Below are 18267 nucleotides of genomic sequence, written 5' to 3' on the forward strand. Positions count from 1 at the left end.
TTTCATTTTTAGAACCGAACAAGCCTCTTTTCTCAAGATCTCTATTAAGTTTTGATAATAGGTAAATGAGTGAGAAAGATGCAGTCACTAAAAGAGGGTTGTATCATGACATTAACATCTTGACATTGTGAAAACACTCTATGCAGCCTCATTTAAACCACCTTATACTGGAGTCCTATGGAAATGACTGAACATGATACTGGTAGGGAAGGTATATTATGGAAGAACAAATGTCTGGCTTTCACCTAAAAAACCCGATATCACTATAGAACAACCTTTTATCTTTAACAGCAAGAAATGATCATTATTTCTGAACATGCACAAGCGTGACACTCTGAACTGCTTTAAACACCTCAAATCACATGTAGACTGCGTCCTATTCAGTACAGCTTACTGAGGAGAAGTCCTCAATTCCCATAAAAGCGATGGATCGCAGTTGTCAATGGTCTCTAAGAGAGCAAGCCTCAGATATTAATAGTTCACAATGAGTACACACACTGCACAAAATCGCTGGATTCCTCGCAAATAGCATCTTAAATTCCCCTTTTTAGCATTCCCCTTTTCATCTATGCTCACATGATGGCCCAAAATGTGTTACGTTTCATCTCTCGAATAAAAAAAGTTTTTCTTTTTTAGAAAGAGTTCTCCTCAACCAGTTGGTGTTTTTCTGCACTGACTTCAGTATTAACTAAAAAAGAAACAGCTGCAGGAAGATTTTCAAACTAGTTAGGTTAGTTGGCAGTAGGTCACCAGTCTGCGTTCAAGCAGCACTGCCTTAAAAACAGTCATGATTCTGTCATGGAAATCACTACGTGGGCTCAGGAACACTTCCAGAAATCACTGTCTGTGTCTGGGAATTAATGCTTGTGTAACTGGGAGCTCGCACACCTTTTTCCAGGTGGAAAAGCAATCATCACTGCTGAAAGGTATATACACTTTTTAGAGCAACATAAAGCTCCCATCCAGATGACGTCCTCTTTCAGGGAAAGCTTTGCATATTTCAGACTATGCTAATCTGATTACTGCCTTAGTAGGAGAAAAGTCCAGGTGCTGACCTGGCCTGCCTGTATATCAGACTTTTCACCAATGAAAAGCATTATAAGCATGATGAAATGAAAAGTAAAAACAAAGAAGAAGACCTGGAATTTTTGAGCAGCTAGAGTCATATATCAGACACGAACCAGACGACATTCATCTCTCAAAAGTCCTACAACTGGTCTCCAAATTTTTCCCAGAGGGATACAACTGTTGTTAAAAGTAGTGGTTAAAATCATGGTTTTATAAGATCTCCAAATCTAAAATAGTCTAATGAAATTTTGCATTGATGGAAAAAAATCACTTCTGTGAAAATAAGATAATACTAAGGGCCTATAGTCCCTTAGTATCTGTATACTTAGTATACTGTTATCAGTATACTGATTAAGTAATCTGTGGTTTAGTTTGATTGCACACATTGATTACGTCGTAAACAAACATCTTTAAAGGGTGACCACTCCGGTACTGTTACCAGGGCAACATGTGACCCGTGCTACACACCAACCTCAACATGCCCTTTAAACCACAAACAACACTTACATTTACGTGACATGTACGTTCACTAATACTTCTAACAGGTTTAACTAGACTACTGCAGAGTGAATTTACTGCGTTAATGTGCATGTATACACCGCAGACATGCGATTATCATACGTCCCTGATTAAAATTCTCGATTAAATCAATAAAGCACAATTTAACTTGGTTCTGGATTTTATAAGACTATTTTATAACATGTTTTTCCTTCCCCGTACGTCTATTTCAGTGTCCACACATTATAACTCGTTTACTGTACCATAATCGCATCAGTTGCCAGACCACGAGTGCGCGCAACAGAGGGCTGTGCACTCGCGCGTTCAAGTATTTGTACCCACATGCTCGCTGAGCTCAGTCAGCGTTTGACTCAGTAGTGGCAGAAGGGATCCAGGATTTCCACTTGTTAGTAAACTCCACGATACCGAAATCAAGTGCATCCCTTCAGCCAACATGTCAAAGTTGGATCAGATCCTTATCCTCGACCCTCCGTCTGACCTCAAATTTAAAGGTATGTGAATGAAATATTATTTATTTACTTGTTGTCGTGTCAAATGTCCAGCGAGTAGTAGTGGTGGTGGTGAAGCAATGATTTCACACTCCCTCAAGCGAATTTCGTTGCTAGCAAGCTAGCTAGCATTCACCGCCATTTTAAGTTAGCCAGGGAGCCGGACGGGCCGCTGCAGCCTGGCGCTATAGTGACGTGGATAGCCGGGCAGGCGTGCACCCAGGTGGCCTGCTATTCAGTACCAGCTTACTGACAGTACCAGGCAAAGAGCTGGAAGGATGTGGCTGTCAGTGACTGCTTAAAAAAAGGAAAGTTAAAGTCTACACGTTAAGAAGCATGTTTGTGTATGTCTTCACTTTTAATATCAGCTACTATGCTGTTGCTAGTTGTGTTAGCAGGAGTAAACTGTTGTTTCTTGTGGCTTAGGCTATTCCCTGGAAAGAAATTAATTTCAGAATGAAAAATCCAGCGTTCATCTTGATGCACCTGTGGCAGGAACTTGTGAAGCCAGTTAAAGTGACTGACAGTTGGAATGACAAACTTGGTTAGCTAACGTGAACTGTAACAACATGGATAGTTTATTTTTTTTAATAGCAACACCGGGCTAACGTTAGTTCAGTTGACCTAAACCTATTAGCTAGATATTGGCTAATTTTAAGCGTGTGTTCGCATCCTGGGCAAAACAGGACGGCACATTCATGGGAAAGCAGGGTGCTTCGCGCATTCAGCACTGATTGCTTTTCCTGGTAGTGATAACGTCCAGTGATGTGTCAGTTAACCGTTGGCTAATGATAGCTTGGCTAGCCAGCTAATGCCAAAGTTGATGTGTAGCTGTGTAGTTGTATAACCGTGTTGTTTTGCGTCTGACAGACCTGAAGAGACCCATATCAAATTTTTTAAAAGTCCTAGATAGAACATAACTTTTGGTCATTTGTGAGTCCAACTGTTGCTCTTGTGGGCAAGTGGATGAAGTGGCAGTAAACGGCGCTGATTTCAATGAAGCTAGCCCTCCCAGGCCATGGGTGACACAACAATCTCCACAGTTGGACTATTTATCCTCATCATTATTCATTTTGACCCAAAATTCCGCACAGCACTTCTCGTATTTGTCCCAGTTACCAAGCTCTGTGCCTGCTGGAAGCATTTTTGCGAACTAGACAGTTATTTCTCTTTCTGTTGAATGTACCACTGTCCTGGACGAGGTTATAAGAGGACACTGGTGTTTGGACAAGGTGTGAATTGATACTGGTTGTAGTCTGACAGGATCATTAGGAAGGACACAAGCTCACATTCCAGACCCGCTGTGTCTGTGGGTGGGGTGTAATAATTAGAATGTTTTGGTGATGAGGTGTCCAGGGTGAAACTAAAAATTTTTAGTTTCACCCTGGACATTATTATTTTGCCTGTATTTGACGATGACACAGGTGAAATAAAGGCGCGCGCACCCCCCCCCCCCCCCCCCCATGTTAAAACTCTGAAACTTATAAAATTTGTGTACATTGATTAAAATCCAGGAATGTTTTTATCATGCAAGGTGCAACAGAAAGTGCGATGGTGAATGGAGCCTTTTCCAACAGGGTGACATTGTAATTGGACAGGGGTATGGATGTAAATCAGTAAAAACTTGCTCTGGCTTAAGTTGAAAGACATCTGGAAAAGGTAGTAACCATTTGATTAAACTCACATTTGTTATGTCATAATAACAGCATCAAACAACAGGTTAATGTTGCTATTATGATAAAATTCTTCAATCATATGGTTGGAAAGCCACCAATAGTCTTATTTGTCTCGGACAGGTTGTTTTTTGGGAGCAACGAGGTAAACCAGAATAAATAGATGAAACTTTCTCCAGCTGAACGTTAAAATTTCATGGGTATTTAGCCTGATGGTAGACACATGGTTCGTCATAATCTGATTATGGACCTCTACTTTTTACCCGATTAAGAAATTCTACTCTAATTTGACTTATTCCTGTTACTGATCAGTCACACGGTTTACATTTTCCCTCATCAGATTAAACTTTTGGCTTTTTATATTCTGGATTGGACGCAAAGCTAAATTGCATCAGTATGATGCTGTTCATACTGATCATTGTTTACTGATCCTCATTGACTCGTTTTGTTCTTTAGCACAGAGGCCAAAATGTTTAATCCACTGCACATGTAAGAAAATCCCAATTTCTGGGTCATAAACCACATTCTAACAATTTGATATAAAATGTAAATTATAATGAAAATATGTTTATGTCCTAGCAGTAGAACCTGGAAGCATATTGTATGTTGTATATCAGGGTTTTGGTTGTATCAAAATAGTCCTTTTGTAGGGACTACACATGTTTATGACTCTGTCTTACTTAACAAAAGTCTGTGAACCTTCCTGTTATTTATGACTATCTAATAAACAAAAGTGTATTTTATGCTGTGGTAAATTAAACCCTAACTTAGAACATGTATGATAATTCCAGTATAGTGGCCCATTTGCTTTCATACAAACCAGAGTTTTGTCATACTTTTAACCGGTCGTGTTTAGAGACTCAAGTCTTTATACCTGTTAAGCCCTTTGGCCACTTAACCTGTTATTGAACCAGCATCATATTAAATCTTACATTGGGGGGGGGACCTCTAATCCCAAGTACTAAATCCCTAAAGAATGCATCACTTAAATTTGGGAGCTGTCCCCCCCACCCTTGTTTTTGTGTTTTGTTTTGTTTTGACATTTTTGTATGGCCCACATTTAAGTGGCTTCGGTTTTTCATGTGAAGAAGCAATCTGAGGAGAAGGACGATGACCACAGCTTCTTTACCTTCACAGAGACGGAGCTAAATCGGTCTGCATGTATTGGAAAGCTGGACTGTTTTAGAGCCTCTGCTGGGACTCCTCCAGCAAGCTAGAGGGGGCAGCCCTCCTTTCCTTGGTTGGTATTTTTAGAGCAGGACTGGCCTGGGGGGACCCTAACTCAGCATACATGCAACAAGATGAGAGAGGTGCTGCTAATGCTGCTTGAGAAAAGGTGGCATCTTAGTGTTGGGCAGTGGATGCAAGCTGCAGTATGTGGGTGGGATATCTGATGCACACAACTGTTTTCCAGTTTTAGGCTTTGGTGTAGTAGTGATCATTGTGTAAAACGCACGGAAGGTAGAAATATTTTGGGCTCAGTTAATTTCGAGCTTATAGAAGCAGTTACTCATCTGTGCTAGTTTTCTGTTTAGGTCTATAAAATTTAAAAAAAGTCATGGTTTTTACCTAGTCTTTCCAGCATCATAGTGCAAAAGCTAGTATAGCATAGTGCTGAAGCTATAATAGACATTGTTTCTGGTTCTCATACTACTACAGGTAGGCTCTGTTTAGAACAACCTGGTATTGTTCTGTCAGGAAGCAAGTCATTCTTTATAACTCATCTGTGTAGCAAGAACAAAGATCCTCGAAGTACACGCCATTAACAATGAGGTTTTTCAAGTTTGTATGAAGGCATTTTGTGACTCACCTGTGATTTTTGAAAAGCAAAAAAAAGCCGCAGTAGGCACACAAGTGTACATTCTGGTATTAGCTGGGTGGAGCCATTCTGCTCTGGTCACGCATTCCTTCTTATCTTTCAGAGCATGAATCAAGGCTAAATGCTGACTTTGAACTCCAGAAATAAAGCCAACCTTTAGAACTTGTGGAAGTAGAAAGAATATTTCTGTTTCTTGGTTTGTTCTGATATTTTTAGAAGTGTTAAAAAAAAAAATGCAGATATGGGGGAACTAGTTTGGATACCTATGTAAAATTTTTGTACTAGTAATTTAAATGATGAAAAAGGTGTATTTCAAATTTTGAAGCCTGGCAGCTATTGGGTAACAGGTTTTATTTATTGGTAATATATGACTCATTTAATATGTTAGGTTAGGTTGTTACCTAGGAAACCGTAACCTGGACCCGAGACCACCGTCAGCTTCAAAGTAATACACAACAAGCAGTTTGGTCCTTGTCTGGATGCAAGTTTGCAACTTGTAAAGCACAAGTTGTTAGCCAATGACCGTGCGGCATTAGATCCACCCTCCATCATTATGGCCAGGCTCAAAACGCCAAAATCATCTGCTGAAAATCCTGAACTTGAAGCTCCATAAACGGTGGGTGACATCACTGTAGTAAAGCGCATCTTTTATACTTTTTGCATGCATGAAGATGTACACCTGTTAACAGAGCCCATAAAAATATTAAGTTGTAGCTGTGTCTAAATTCACAAATTTGGATATTTTGACATATGTTACATCAGAATAATCATATGAGCTTGCAAATTATCTGGCAGGTAAACTCTATAAACATGATTTATAACATCCATGCTGTGCTCCCAGCTAACCAAACATCATGAGACATTGTCCCAACTCCCAGCCTAATTGCGCTGATCGAGTTTGGGGTACCTCTGACTTGGCAAGAAGTGAGTTGTTGTTTTGTTTGTTTGTTTTTTTTGTTGTTGTTGTTTTTTTGTTTTTTCCAACATGATATGTTCAATCCGTGCTCGATAGTGCTGACCGTGGTTAAGGACCTAATTTAAAGCCAGTGGTGTCACAAGATGGTGGGCTGTTGTGCAACTTTTGATCTCCTGATACGTAACCAGTCAGCATCATCATGGGATGTCTATATGAAATTAGCTGTTTTGGAGACATGAAGGGTAATTGATTCAGGTGATCACTTGAGCGACATACAGGAAAAAGAGGTAATCTTTGATATCCCAAGCGAAACTGTGCTTTCATAGGTCGTTCCACCCCACCATCTGTATTGGATAGGCTATACAGTTATTAAAAAGAACAAAAAATAAGTAAAGATTCTTATTTTAACATCCCCAAATAGTGAAACTTGGTGTCTTTCTCTCAAAGTTTCTTTGCCGTAACCTTGTATGTAACCTGATGTGCACCTCCTGAGAAATGTAACTACATGTTGGGTCGACACAGCCCGCAACGTTAGTTGGACATAGGACATAGATTTCTCGCGGAAGTCTAAATTAAGCTCATGTCTTCATAAAGCCTATGTTATAACGAGGGATGTACAGATGACTCATCCTTGTTGACTGCCATCAGTTTATCGATTAGGTGTGAAAAGGAGCAGGAAGCCTAAAAACCTGTTTATTCAAGTAATAAAAATGATATGAAGATGTGCAATTCTCTAGCAAAAAGAGGGATTTAAAAAAACAAACAAAAAAACTTGCATCAAAATCTGTACAGAGTTTCACAGCTGATGGATTTCTAGTTGTTGTACTTGTGGCAAAAACTACCCTACAGTGTAGCGTCAAGCCAAGAAACCTGCTATTCAATAAGGCTTCTTAATCATGTTGTTGTAATTGAGTTACATGTCAGTATTTTTCAGCTAATCCTTTTTAAATGTCTTTTTGAAGCTTGGCGCCAAAACGCAGCATGCCTCTCTGTCTTCCAGGGAGGAGGTGTAACCTGAAATATTGAATTTCTGAACTGCTGTGTAAACATGTAGCCATCTTCTTCAGTATTGTGGCATTTTTTTAATCTAGCAGACTTACTGGGGGGAATAAAAGCTTAATTCTAGGAGTTTCAGTCATCTAGGGCTGCTCAATTAATCGAATTTTAATCACGATTACGATCTGGGCTTTCAACGATCATTAAAAATGACTGAGCCGATTATTAGCCCCTCCCTCATTTATCTGCGACACCTTAAAGGCCGGTCCGTGAAAATATTGTCGGGCATAAACCGGTCCGTGGTGCAAAAAAGGTTGGAGACCGCTGATTAAGAGGACCTGAGGGAAGCTCGGAAAGCTAAGCAGAAGTTATTTGGAGAGGAGAGTGACTGCCGTTGGTTGAAAAGAGTTTAAAAAAAAAAAAAAAAAAACTTCAGTGGTGTTGCACACTATTTTATATTTTTTTAAAAGTCATTGTTAACCCTTTAAAGCCTGTCAGAGCAGCACGCTCCGTTTTGCGTAACTATTTTTAAATCCCTGTAGAACCTGAACCGTGTAAGCTAGCGCAATAATTTGTTTTGCATATGAAACCGGAGGAGTTGTACTTACATCTGATGCCATCAGCTTGTCCTCGGTCACGGTTTCGTTCCACATATAGCTTTGCAAAAATTGCATAAAAAGCGCTTGCAGGAACAAAAACATAATATTCCAGAAACACGCTTTGCCGTTCCTATCAGCTGTTCGTAACACTTCCCACAGTGAAATGATGCACATGCTGTTTTCTTTGCAAATTTGCATCATAGGATTGTTTTTTGTTTTTCCTGCAGTATATAAAAATTGCTGTATTTCCAAAATAAAACTATGAAGACACTCAAAATAAATTTCCTGTGGTGGGAAACTATTTTTTGCAACTTTAGTGTATTTAAAGTTTTGAGGGATAAACCTCTTAAATTTCTCCAAGTAGAAATATATGTAAACAAAACAAAAGCGATTTTCAATTTTTTTTGTAGTTTATTGCACTTTTTTGCAATTTATGTAATTACTATGGACTTAATGCATACATATTATTAAAATATGGGCAATAAATATCGTCAAATAATCGTGATCTCAATTTCAGTGAAAATAATCGTGATTATCATTTTTGCCATAATCGAGCAGCCCTACAGTCATCTGTGAAGTTTTCAGAATTTTGGATTTGAACCATACACCAGTGTTGGAGACTGTGCTCTGAAATACAAAGCTAACGCTGCTTTTTTTTGTTTTTTTGTGTTGTTTTCCAGGCCCTTTTACAGATGTAGTCACCACCAACCTCAAACTGAGGAACCCTTCTGACAGAAGAGTGTGTTTCAAAGTGAAAACGACAGCGCCACGTAGGTACTGCGTACGGCCAAACAGCGGCGTTATCGATCCTGGATCAAGCGTCAACATCTCTGGTAAGTTTTTATTTGTTAACTGTCTTTTTGCCGCCCATTTGAACATGTAGATTCGGACTGAGTGTGAGCGAATAAAGGAAATGTTCAGTCATAGGTCAACAAGTTGGAGATTTCAGTTAGGGGGGAAAAAAGTCCAAGTGACCTATGCTGTTTTTACAATGATTTCTGTATGATATTTTTCTCATGACCCTTAAGGCCACAAGCAATGAAGTTGTTCTGTGTACAACAAGAGTTCCTTTAGCTTTAATTTCTTCAGGCTTTATCGTCTTCTCTGTCTACCTTTTGAAGTAGATCAAGTTGTGCCAGAGACCTTATCTCAGCAGTTTTCCTTTAAGCAAGTTGACCTATCTAAGATGCTATACATTACTATATCTTTTGAATGCTGGTTTATCTTATGTTTGCTGATGACATTAAGGTAGCTTGGGTACCATCAGTTTGTTGTGTTTAGGCTCCACAATTGTCCATTCAGGGTGGCCACTGGGGCCTAACAGAAATATTGGAGTTGAGATAAAGCAAAACTTCTTATAATGAGGAATATTAACAGAACACATCTGAAAGCAACCCATATCAGCATCTTAATTGAAGTAATACATTACTCTGATTAGTGGTTATAATTTCATCTTTTTTGGTATGTAAATTTGGCTGCAGGCAAAATGGGGTTTATTGGGCCAGATTAGTTTCAATTTGGCTGGTTATTAAGATTCATTAGTCATTTTAAAGACAGTTGCCTGCATTGTCTACAAGCACTGTTTCAACTCACTGCAGTGAAAGGGGAAAATGGGTTGCTTGTTTTTAAAACGGTGACCCTTTTCCTCCAGCAGGTTTAGCAACTTAAAGTTATTTGAGCTCCAGCGTGCTCAGCATTACTACATGTGAATGTCTGTAGAAATGTCTCAAAGCACTTTTGCACCATAGTCCTGGTAATGTTTATTGTGCTTTTAAATTCCATAATGGTTAAATGCACTGCTTCTGTTTGTTCTTTGCAAACATTGCCAGTTTAGTGTATGACAAATGGCATTATTTCAATGTTTGTGTGCAGAAATATCCACACATTAAAGTTTCAGAGGGCTTTATTTCTTTGATGCTTTTAGTGAACAATGACATTGCGAGCTTGTATTGAATTAAGTTGGAAAATGAATGACATCCTCTTGAAACTCAATAGATCCTTTAATGAACCTATTTAAGAAGGGAGGGAGGATGCCAAAATGGATCTCTTGTGAATGTCTGACTCGCTGAAGTGTGTATTAATTTAATTCAGGCAATCAGGTTTTTAGGAGCTACGAAAGTTAGATTCTTATTGGTCCTTCAGTGTCATTGGGGAGGTACCCGTTTGGTCTCACACAATCACATTAAAGTACAATAAGGACTCCTTCAGAAGATGGTGTGCCCCCCTGGTCTTAACAGCATGAAGTACAAAGGAACACTGAGAAGGTCTAAAGATGCTTTGGAACAATCATCCTCCAAAGTACCTTGAAAAACTGTAAATTTACCTTTTTGTTTAAAAAAACAAAAAAAACAAAACAAAACTATTTTTAATAAAAGTTGAGTAAAGAGGAAAAAATCACTGATAAATTAAAAAAACATGCTGTAAAAACAATGCCTCGGACGTTTTCACAGGTCATTTCTGGTGTTTAGTATGCTGACTGTTTATGCGATCTGTTTTCTGTGTATAGATGTGCTTTTATTCAAACAGTTCTCATTGATCATTTCTGTTTTACAGTCATGCTACAGCCCTTTGACTATGACCCCAATGAGAAAAGTAAACACAAATTCATGGTGCAGACTATTTTCGCCCCGCCAAACGTCACCGACATGGAATCATTGGTAAGTGACTGGGATTTACTTTTGAACCCATTATTTTGCTTCTAATGTTGCAGCGAATAACACAGAGGTGTACCTTTGGTTACATAGCTCTGAAGTCATTTAAATGTGTCAAAGTGGAAGCATGACTATAGTATTTGCACAAACAAAACGGTAAACCTTACTAGTTAAAATCTGTTGAACTGAATAGTTTTTAATACTTATTGAATTCTTTCACATAAAACAGTTGATCAGCTTAAAAAATTCCCCATTTAAATGTTTTGTCTTTCTTCCACATTTCCTTTTATATGTAAAAACAAACATTACTGTTCGGTCTTTATTGGTAAAAGGAGCCCTATGCATTCCAGTATCACATGCACATGACTTGTGCTTTAAAATATTAACTTGATTGACTCAATGAAAACATTTCATGTATGATATTTGATAGTAGAAAGTCTTTTACTGTTAAACTTTAAGTTGAAGGGTTATCATCATCTGCCGAGTTAATTTCCTTACTCTGAAGCATTTTCCAGTTATCCACCAGGGGACAGCAGAGACTCGGTCAGCCAGTAAAACCTGTACATACCTTGTCATTGTATTCATGAACTGACTTGTTTTGAATGAGGTTTAAAATTCAGGAAGTATAGTATAGACAAACCGAGGTCTGACTGGTGCTGATGTATAAAATGGAGTCTCATGTTGTGACTTAATCTTTTGTTTCTTTTCTATTTTATCGTCTGTACTATACTTTTCTACTTTATTTCTTTATAAATTCAGAGTCTGGGTGGTGCCATTTTGAAATATGTTGAAAATAGTTCAAATAAACAGAAATAAAAGGAAATGAAGCTGCGCCTGTGTTATATAGATTTTAAGGCTAAATTGCTTGTACATACAATGTGAAGTAGTTGGCACAGTTTTAATATGTGCATGTGTGAACAGAATCTAATCTGCTAGAAGTTCAAGTTGATGAATAACATGCTTTCATTTGCTTTTAAATCCTCACTAGTGGAAAGATGCAAAGCCAGATGATCTCATGGACTCCAAGCTGAGATGTGTCTTTGAGCTGCCATCTGAAAATGATAAAGTGGTAAGGTGCAATGATCAGAGTCCCTCCTTGAACTGGATATGCGCTACTAAAAACTCTAGAAAAATAAAAATTGTCTGGCATAGTGTTAGCATGACATTCCTGTGTCGAGAGCAGAGTGTAAGATCTCTGCAGCATCTTGCAGCTAAAACAATGTTCAGCAACTAGGTGCAGTTAGAATAGCAGTGTGATGATTTACAGGCTGAGACACTGCCCATGGAGCAGTGGTTCTATATGCTTCTGAAACTATGTCAGGTTGGTAAAGAGGATGAAGCTTAAATGGGTCAGATTAGGGCTGTGCGATATGACCAAAATCTCATATCCCGATATAAGACATCTATCGTCCCGATAACGATATAAATCACAAAAATTTAAAATTTTCTGTGAATCTCAGGCAGCTCGACTTGCGTGAAGTGTTTCCAGCTGCGCGTCATGTACCTGGAGTCGAGTGTTTTTAACAATGTATGAAACGAGGCATTTTTAGACATAAGTTGTAACGGCCGCCGTTTTCTTTGCAAGTATTTATTACACGGTGTGCTGCGGGGAAAAGCCTGTTCTAATGTTTGAGTCTAAGGTTTATTTCTTTAGCACCTGACGGCTCTTTTCTTGCTTCTCATCTGTAAATACTCTGCATACTCTTTCACGGGTTCAGTTTATTTTGAAAAGTCTTAACAGGATCTTGAGCTTTATTGTGAAAGGTTTACGTAGAAAATAAACACGCAGACACGCGATGGTTTTACCCTTATTGTTGCTAACGACAATGCATAAAAACAGGCGCTTGTTCGTCAGTAGTGTGGTTATATTAATTATAAGAGAACTTTAAGAAATTAATATAGCCACTACAGTGACCATCAAAACGATGAGAAAATATTGCCGTAAACAGTTTATTTGTGACACCATGAAACAAACGATAGCGTAAAATGAAACGATAGACGTTTTTATATCGTCATCCGATATCTATCGAACAGCCCTAGGTCAGATCAATACTGCAACATAGCCAGAAAACCAAAAAACTGCGAGTGAACGGATTCTGATTATCTGACTGATAGCAGGCTTTACTTTTTCACAGCTAATCAGTGTTGACTGATTAAATAAGTTATATTTTGTAGGACCAGTGTTGCTTAGGATAATGTTTCTATTTCCAGCAGCTGACTGTGAACTGTGTGTAAGTAGGAGCACATTTCCCTCATCTTAATAGGACATACCCCGCGATATACAATATCAGGGTTAAGTTCCTAATCCAAGATATGCAAATCTGAGTAGGATTCACTCTTATTATGGGGACCACTGAAGTAGAAACTAGATGATACTTTCCTCTTATTTATGTCAGGACATCAGTATGTGTCACTTTGAATCATAACCTTTTTTAAAACCTTTTTTTTTTTTTTTTTTTTTTTTTTGTGCAGTTTAAAAACAAAAAGTCCAGATCAAAGACCTGGCCTTAATTTGATCAGTCTCATGTACTGCAGCGGTTGTTTTTATCTAGACCTGGTCTGATGTGGTTTGGATCGAGGAAAATGGGCTATAAAGACTATAAATCCTAAATTGTGCTATAAATAATCAGTTTTTCCACTTGTTTTAATCAAATTCAGGTTTCATAAATGTTACGCATTAAACTTAGATTTGGTCTCATTGTTGTCTGGATGGAGATGAAATTTTCGTGTGTGCGTGTATTTTATTTTTTTTTTTTATTAAAAAAGCACAGACAGTAATGCTTCATGATGGGATACCTGTTACAAGACCCCTGCTCAAAAGTGAGATCTCTCCCTGTACTATTCAGCAAAAAACAAAAAGCTTTTAACTTTTTGTCTCTGAGAAGTTATTTGTAAAAGTAGCCATAGCTGAAATCTCTGTGCACGCAGTTATGTTTATATCGTGATATTAACTCGGATGATATTCGCAGTTTTAAATGCCCTGAATGTCTTATTTTTCTCTCGTCGTGTACTCTCAGGCACTACTACATGATACTGAACAAGCATCTGGCAGCTGTAGGACTTGTACTCTCTGTTCCACAAGTTCTTTTTGTAGCTGAAGGGAGTTCTTTATGAATGAATTGAGGACCGATCAGGCCACGTGCCTCCTGGATTGTACTGTGTGAGTGTTTAAAATATGGAACCTATTCACAGAGTACCGAAGGTCATCTTCTGCTTACAGGAACATGTTAGCGTGGGTCATGCCAGCCTTGTGTCAATGAAAATATCCCTAAACTATTTATTGAAAACTTGGGAAATCTGTGCTGCTTAACACATAAAAGTAATCAGAACCTGAAGTCTCTCCTAAAATACATTAATTAATACATTAATTGTGTTGTGCTCTATTGCCAGTTTTCCAAACTTTGAAAAATTCATTTTGTTGCCCAGATCAGTGAAACCACCGACTGTTATGTAAATGTACCTTCTGGTAGCTCCAGGTGTTGGCAGTGACGGCAGTTGTGTGCACCATGTATCAGGGTGTAGCAGGTCGCACAAAGAGAAAGACACAGCAACGTGTTTTACTGTCACACCTCTCTACTTAAATAAAGACCAAAGGGACATGTGTAAGCAATACTGACGTTCCTGAGCATAGGAGAAATGTTATATGTAAATGTTTAATTACTAGATGTATATTTTTTTTTAGCATGCATCAAATTCTTGTGGCCCACAGGAATCGTGGCTCGTCAGTGCGTTTTGCATTTCAACAGCTAACTTTGTCTTCGCTGCTGATGTGAAACACTGAATAACAAAGGCAGCTCTAACTTTTTTTGTAAGGTGAGAAAAGGTGAAAGCTTTAATGAAAAAGATGTTAGTGTAGCTTAGTGCCTCCACTGTATGTCCTAATAATTTAAAGAGAAGTTCAGACTTTTTGTTTTTGTTACAGAGTTACCTAGGTTAGTTAGGTTTTGTGTGTGTGTGTGGTCCCCCAATATATAAGTAACTCCTCTGCAGGCTCACATTAGGTCATTTTTAAGACTTAAAAAAATAAATTCAGTTTGTGTACGATCAGTCATCCTTGTTTTCATTGCTTATCTGAGCCTTAGTAGGCCTCGTTATAAATGCCTGACTTGTGGGAGCGATATGATGTCCAGAGGGTTTTATTTGTTACCCTCCAGGAAGATTTTAATTTTAATGTAGTTTTATTTACTCAAGCTTGAAATATGTTTTTGTTTAACAAATGGCCCAGAATGATCAGGATAAACTTCTATTAAGTACTCAATGCCTTAACTATGTGCTGGCCAATCATCCTCAAGAGCGTAGTCACTCCCTAAAGGTCTGCTTTTGAGCCAGGAAAAACCCAGATCCTGCCCTCGTACTGATTGTCAACGTTCATCTGCTACTATGCAGCACTCTTTTTTTTCTTCTTCCTCCACCCCTCATGTTGTCATGCTGTCTGTGCCACTACACAAAGCCACATCCACCATGACTTTTGGAAAGACATGTTTTTTTTCTTTTTGCTTGTCTCTTTCATCTGGCACCATGAGCCTCGGGGCCCTCGAACAAGGCCGCCTTTCTTTTGGCTCATGCGTCCGTCTAGAGGCTAACCTCCATACTTAGCCCAGGGCATACTTAGCCCAGGGCATACTGGGCCTTACCTCATCCTCTCTTTGTTGGGCAGAATGACGTGGAGGCGACCCGAGCCGCCCCCGTGATGAACTCCGTGAAGGCGGAGTCGTCGGCAGCCGCGGTGCCTATCGCTGCCGGAGCGGACGACGCGGAGATGAAGAAAGTGGTGGAGAAGTGCAAGAGACTGCAAGCTGAGATGAACAAGCTGAGTGAGGAGAACCGGCAATTAAAGGTTGGATATGATTGGTAACTAATTGTAGTCAAACACTTGGATTTTTAATGCTAATGCATTCCACACAGAATAAAACTGAAACAAAGTGTGAATAGGGATTTACTGTCAAATATAATTGTACGAGCCTGTGAGTACACACCAACATCATACTACTCTCTGGTGGTTTTGAGTGTGTTTGTTTCAAACTCCGTAGAGGCTTGTGACAGCAACATGTTTGAATGCAACACAGCATGTTGTGTGGGTGTGTTTTGCTGGGTACTTCTCACCTCTGGCTCTTCCAGAGCGTTGAACTGAGGATGAGAGAGGTTTGTTAGAGCAGTCAGAGTGGAAACATGAATTTTGTGTAGTTGTATGAATGCAGATTTTTATTCTAATGCACGCTTCACAACAACCAGGCAGTGAGAAGGGACAGCTACACTGAGGGCCTAGCAGTCAGTCTCAGCATTAGCAAGGGAAAGACGCGTCCCTCTGCTGGAAAACAGCAGGATGAACGCACCTCTTCTGTTTGAAGAATGCAAGATGATATGCAAAAATCAGTTGAAATAAAAGATTAAAATGTATGGATTTGCATGTTATTGCTCTGTTTGTGGTATAAGCTAGATAAGTGACACAACAGGAATTTTCTGAGGCAAACTGGAAAAGGGAGGGACCGTTTTCAGGGTATTGGACACTCATTTGAACTATTAGATGACTTGTTGGCATGTATGTTGGAGTATGACAGGATGTGCATCTAGTTTGATGCTCTTGTACTTAAAAGTGGGAAAATTACACATTGTCTTCTCCACAGTGAGGTCACAAAGTAAAGAGAAATTTCTCAGTTTTCTGCCAGTTTCAGTTGTCATTAGTGACCTCTCTGCAAATATATAAGAACAGATTTTCAGCATCTGCTCTCTCACTGTGTGAGATGAGGGGAATGGCCTTGGAAAGTGTGTCTTAGAGTACATATGTTAAAAGGCTGAACAAGCTCAAAATGCGCATCCAAGTTGCAAATTTAACTTTTTTGACTTTGGAGATGGTTTTACAGCAGCCCAGCAGGACGCTGGACACCTTTTTTCTCTCTCTGTTTACATATACAGCATTGTTCCTTCCTTAGTATCACTATGAAATTCTCCAACTCGACTGCTATGTTGGAATATTGTGGTTGCTTATTTCGTAGTCCGTCTCTCAACAATGGGGAGTGAACCATGAGTTTAAGTGCAGTAGTCACTGGGACAGAAAACTGCAAGTCTGGGCTCAAAGTTTGAGAATTTCTGTAAACGTGCTTGTGTTTTACTAATCTTATTACCTTATTCACTCCTCTTCTTTATTTGTTTTCTGTTCTTTACACAGGACGAAGGTTTGAGAATGAGAAAGATGCCCCGCTCAGACCACATGACACCAAACTCGACCAGCCTGCTCGGTCGGGAAGCCAGCGCCGCCTCCCTACCATCCCTCCTCGTTGTCATAGCAGCCATCTTCATCGGATTTTTCATAGGGAAGTTCATCTTGTAGACTGGGAGAAGCATGCCAGCCGTATCCCACGCCTCGGCTCTGGAATTAAAAAAAAAAAAAAAGGAAAAAAAAAAAAGAAAAGGAAAAAGGCCTGGAAAAACCGAGAAGTCTTTCTGTTGACTTTTGCCATATCATTGGTAGTGTGGCCTACAGTGAACACATCTGTACAGTATCATTTGAAGGCGCCGCCTTTTTACAATCTCACACAGTTAGTATGCACAGAGTTGAGTGAGGAAAGGCGACAAAAAGCGATTGCCCCCCCCCCCCCCCCCCCCTTTTTTTTTTTTTTTTTTTTTTTTTTTTTTTTTTTTCCTTTGCCTGTATAATCCAGATATCCAGTGTGGTGGGACAATGAAAGTTGTATACTATCAGTCAACATGGAAGATGCACCTAGAGTTAACCATGGGCAAGAAGCGCTCAAAAGAATATCTCTTCCCCCCCCCCCCCCCTCTCCCTCTACTTCTGTTTTTAATAGGAATTGAATGGAATGTTAGGTGTCTTGTAAATGTCGTTTTAAATCCTTTTAAACAAAAAAGGAAAGAACTTCCATCATAAAGACGTTGCTACCTGTTGCTGGATTGCCTCTGAAGTAAAATCTGTTCGGTTTGTAATTTCTTCTACTTGTGTTGGAATGTTCAGGCCCAGCTGGGGATATAGGTGCCTCCTTCTTGTACATTTGTCTTGATCTCACAATACAAATACAGACTTATTATTATTATTATTATTATTATTGTTATTATTATTATTATTATTATTGCTACTACTATACAAATCGTATATCCTTCTGAGGCAGTTATTGACTGAAATAACGTTTCCATTCTTAAAGTCCTGTCAAAGGTATTCAACATTGAAAAATAAAAATGAAAAATGTGGTTTTCATAGCTGTCTTTTCCTGCTTGTTGTTGCTGCCAATGTTTTACTTTGTGTTTGTACAATGCAGTACAGTATATGAATTACCCTGCGTTTCTAAATTTGCTTTATATTTCTGCTTCATAGGTATTGCAGTGGATATATATGTATATATTTTGATGTAACCTAGATTGGTCAGATGAATCAAGATGGAAGTTTTGGGCTGTACTTGAGTTAGCGAGGAAGGGATTGTTGTACATTTCTTGTGGTTTGAGCTCCCACAAACTAGGCGCTGTCACTGTCGGTTACGCCAAGGTAATTTTATGCATTTCTGGTACATTATAGTATTCCAGATGAGGGG

The 18267-nt window shown here is 39.0% G+C and overlaps 1 protein-coding gene across 1 annotated transcript; it reads left to right on the top strand.

The window, feature by feature from the left end:
• The first annotated feature begins 1848 nt into the window (after positions 1–1848).
• Positions 1849–17119, top strand: vapal (VAMP (vesicle-associated membrane protein)-associated protein A, like). Its single transcript, XM_026150996.1, has 6 exons — positions 1849–2078; positions 8759–8911; positions 10632–10735; positions 11718–11798; positions 15387–15566; positions 16896–17119. The coding sequence occupies exons 1-6, from the start codon at positions 2021–2023 to the stop codon at positions 17055–17057; spliced, it is 738 nt and encodes a 245-aa protein (XP_026006781.1). The 5' UTR covers positions 1849–2020; the 3' UTR covers positions 17058–17119.
• The last annotated feature ends 1148 nt before the right edge of the window (positions 17120–18267 follow it).

The sequence above is a fragment of the Astatotilapia calliptera genome, chromosome 18 (assembly GCF_900246225.1).
Source record: "Astatotilapia calliptera chromosome 18, fAstCal1.2, whole genome shotgun sequence".
In the NCBI taxonomy this organism is placed as follows: domain Eukaryota; kingdom Metazoa; phylum Chordata; class Actinopteri; order Cichliformes; family Cichlidae; genus Astatotilapia; species Astatotilapia calliptera.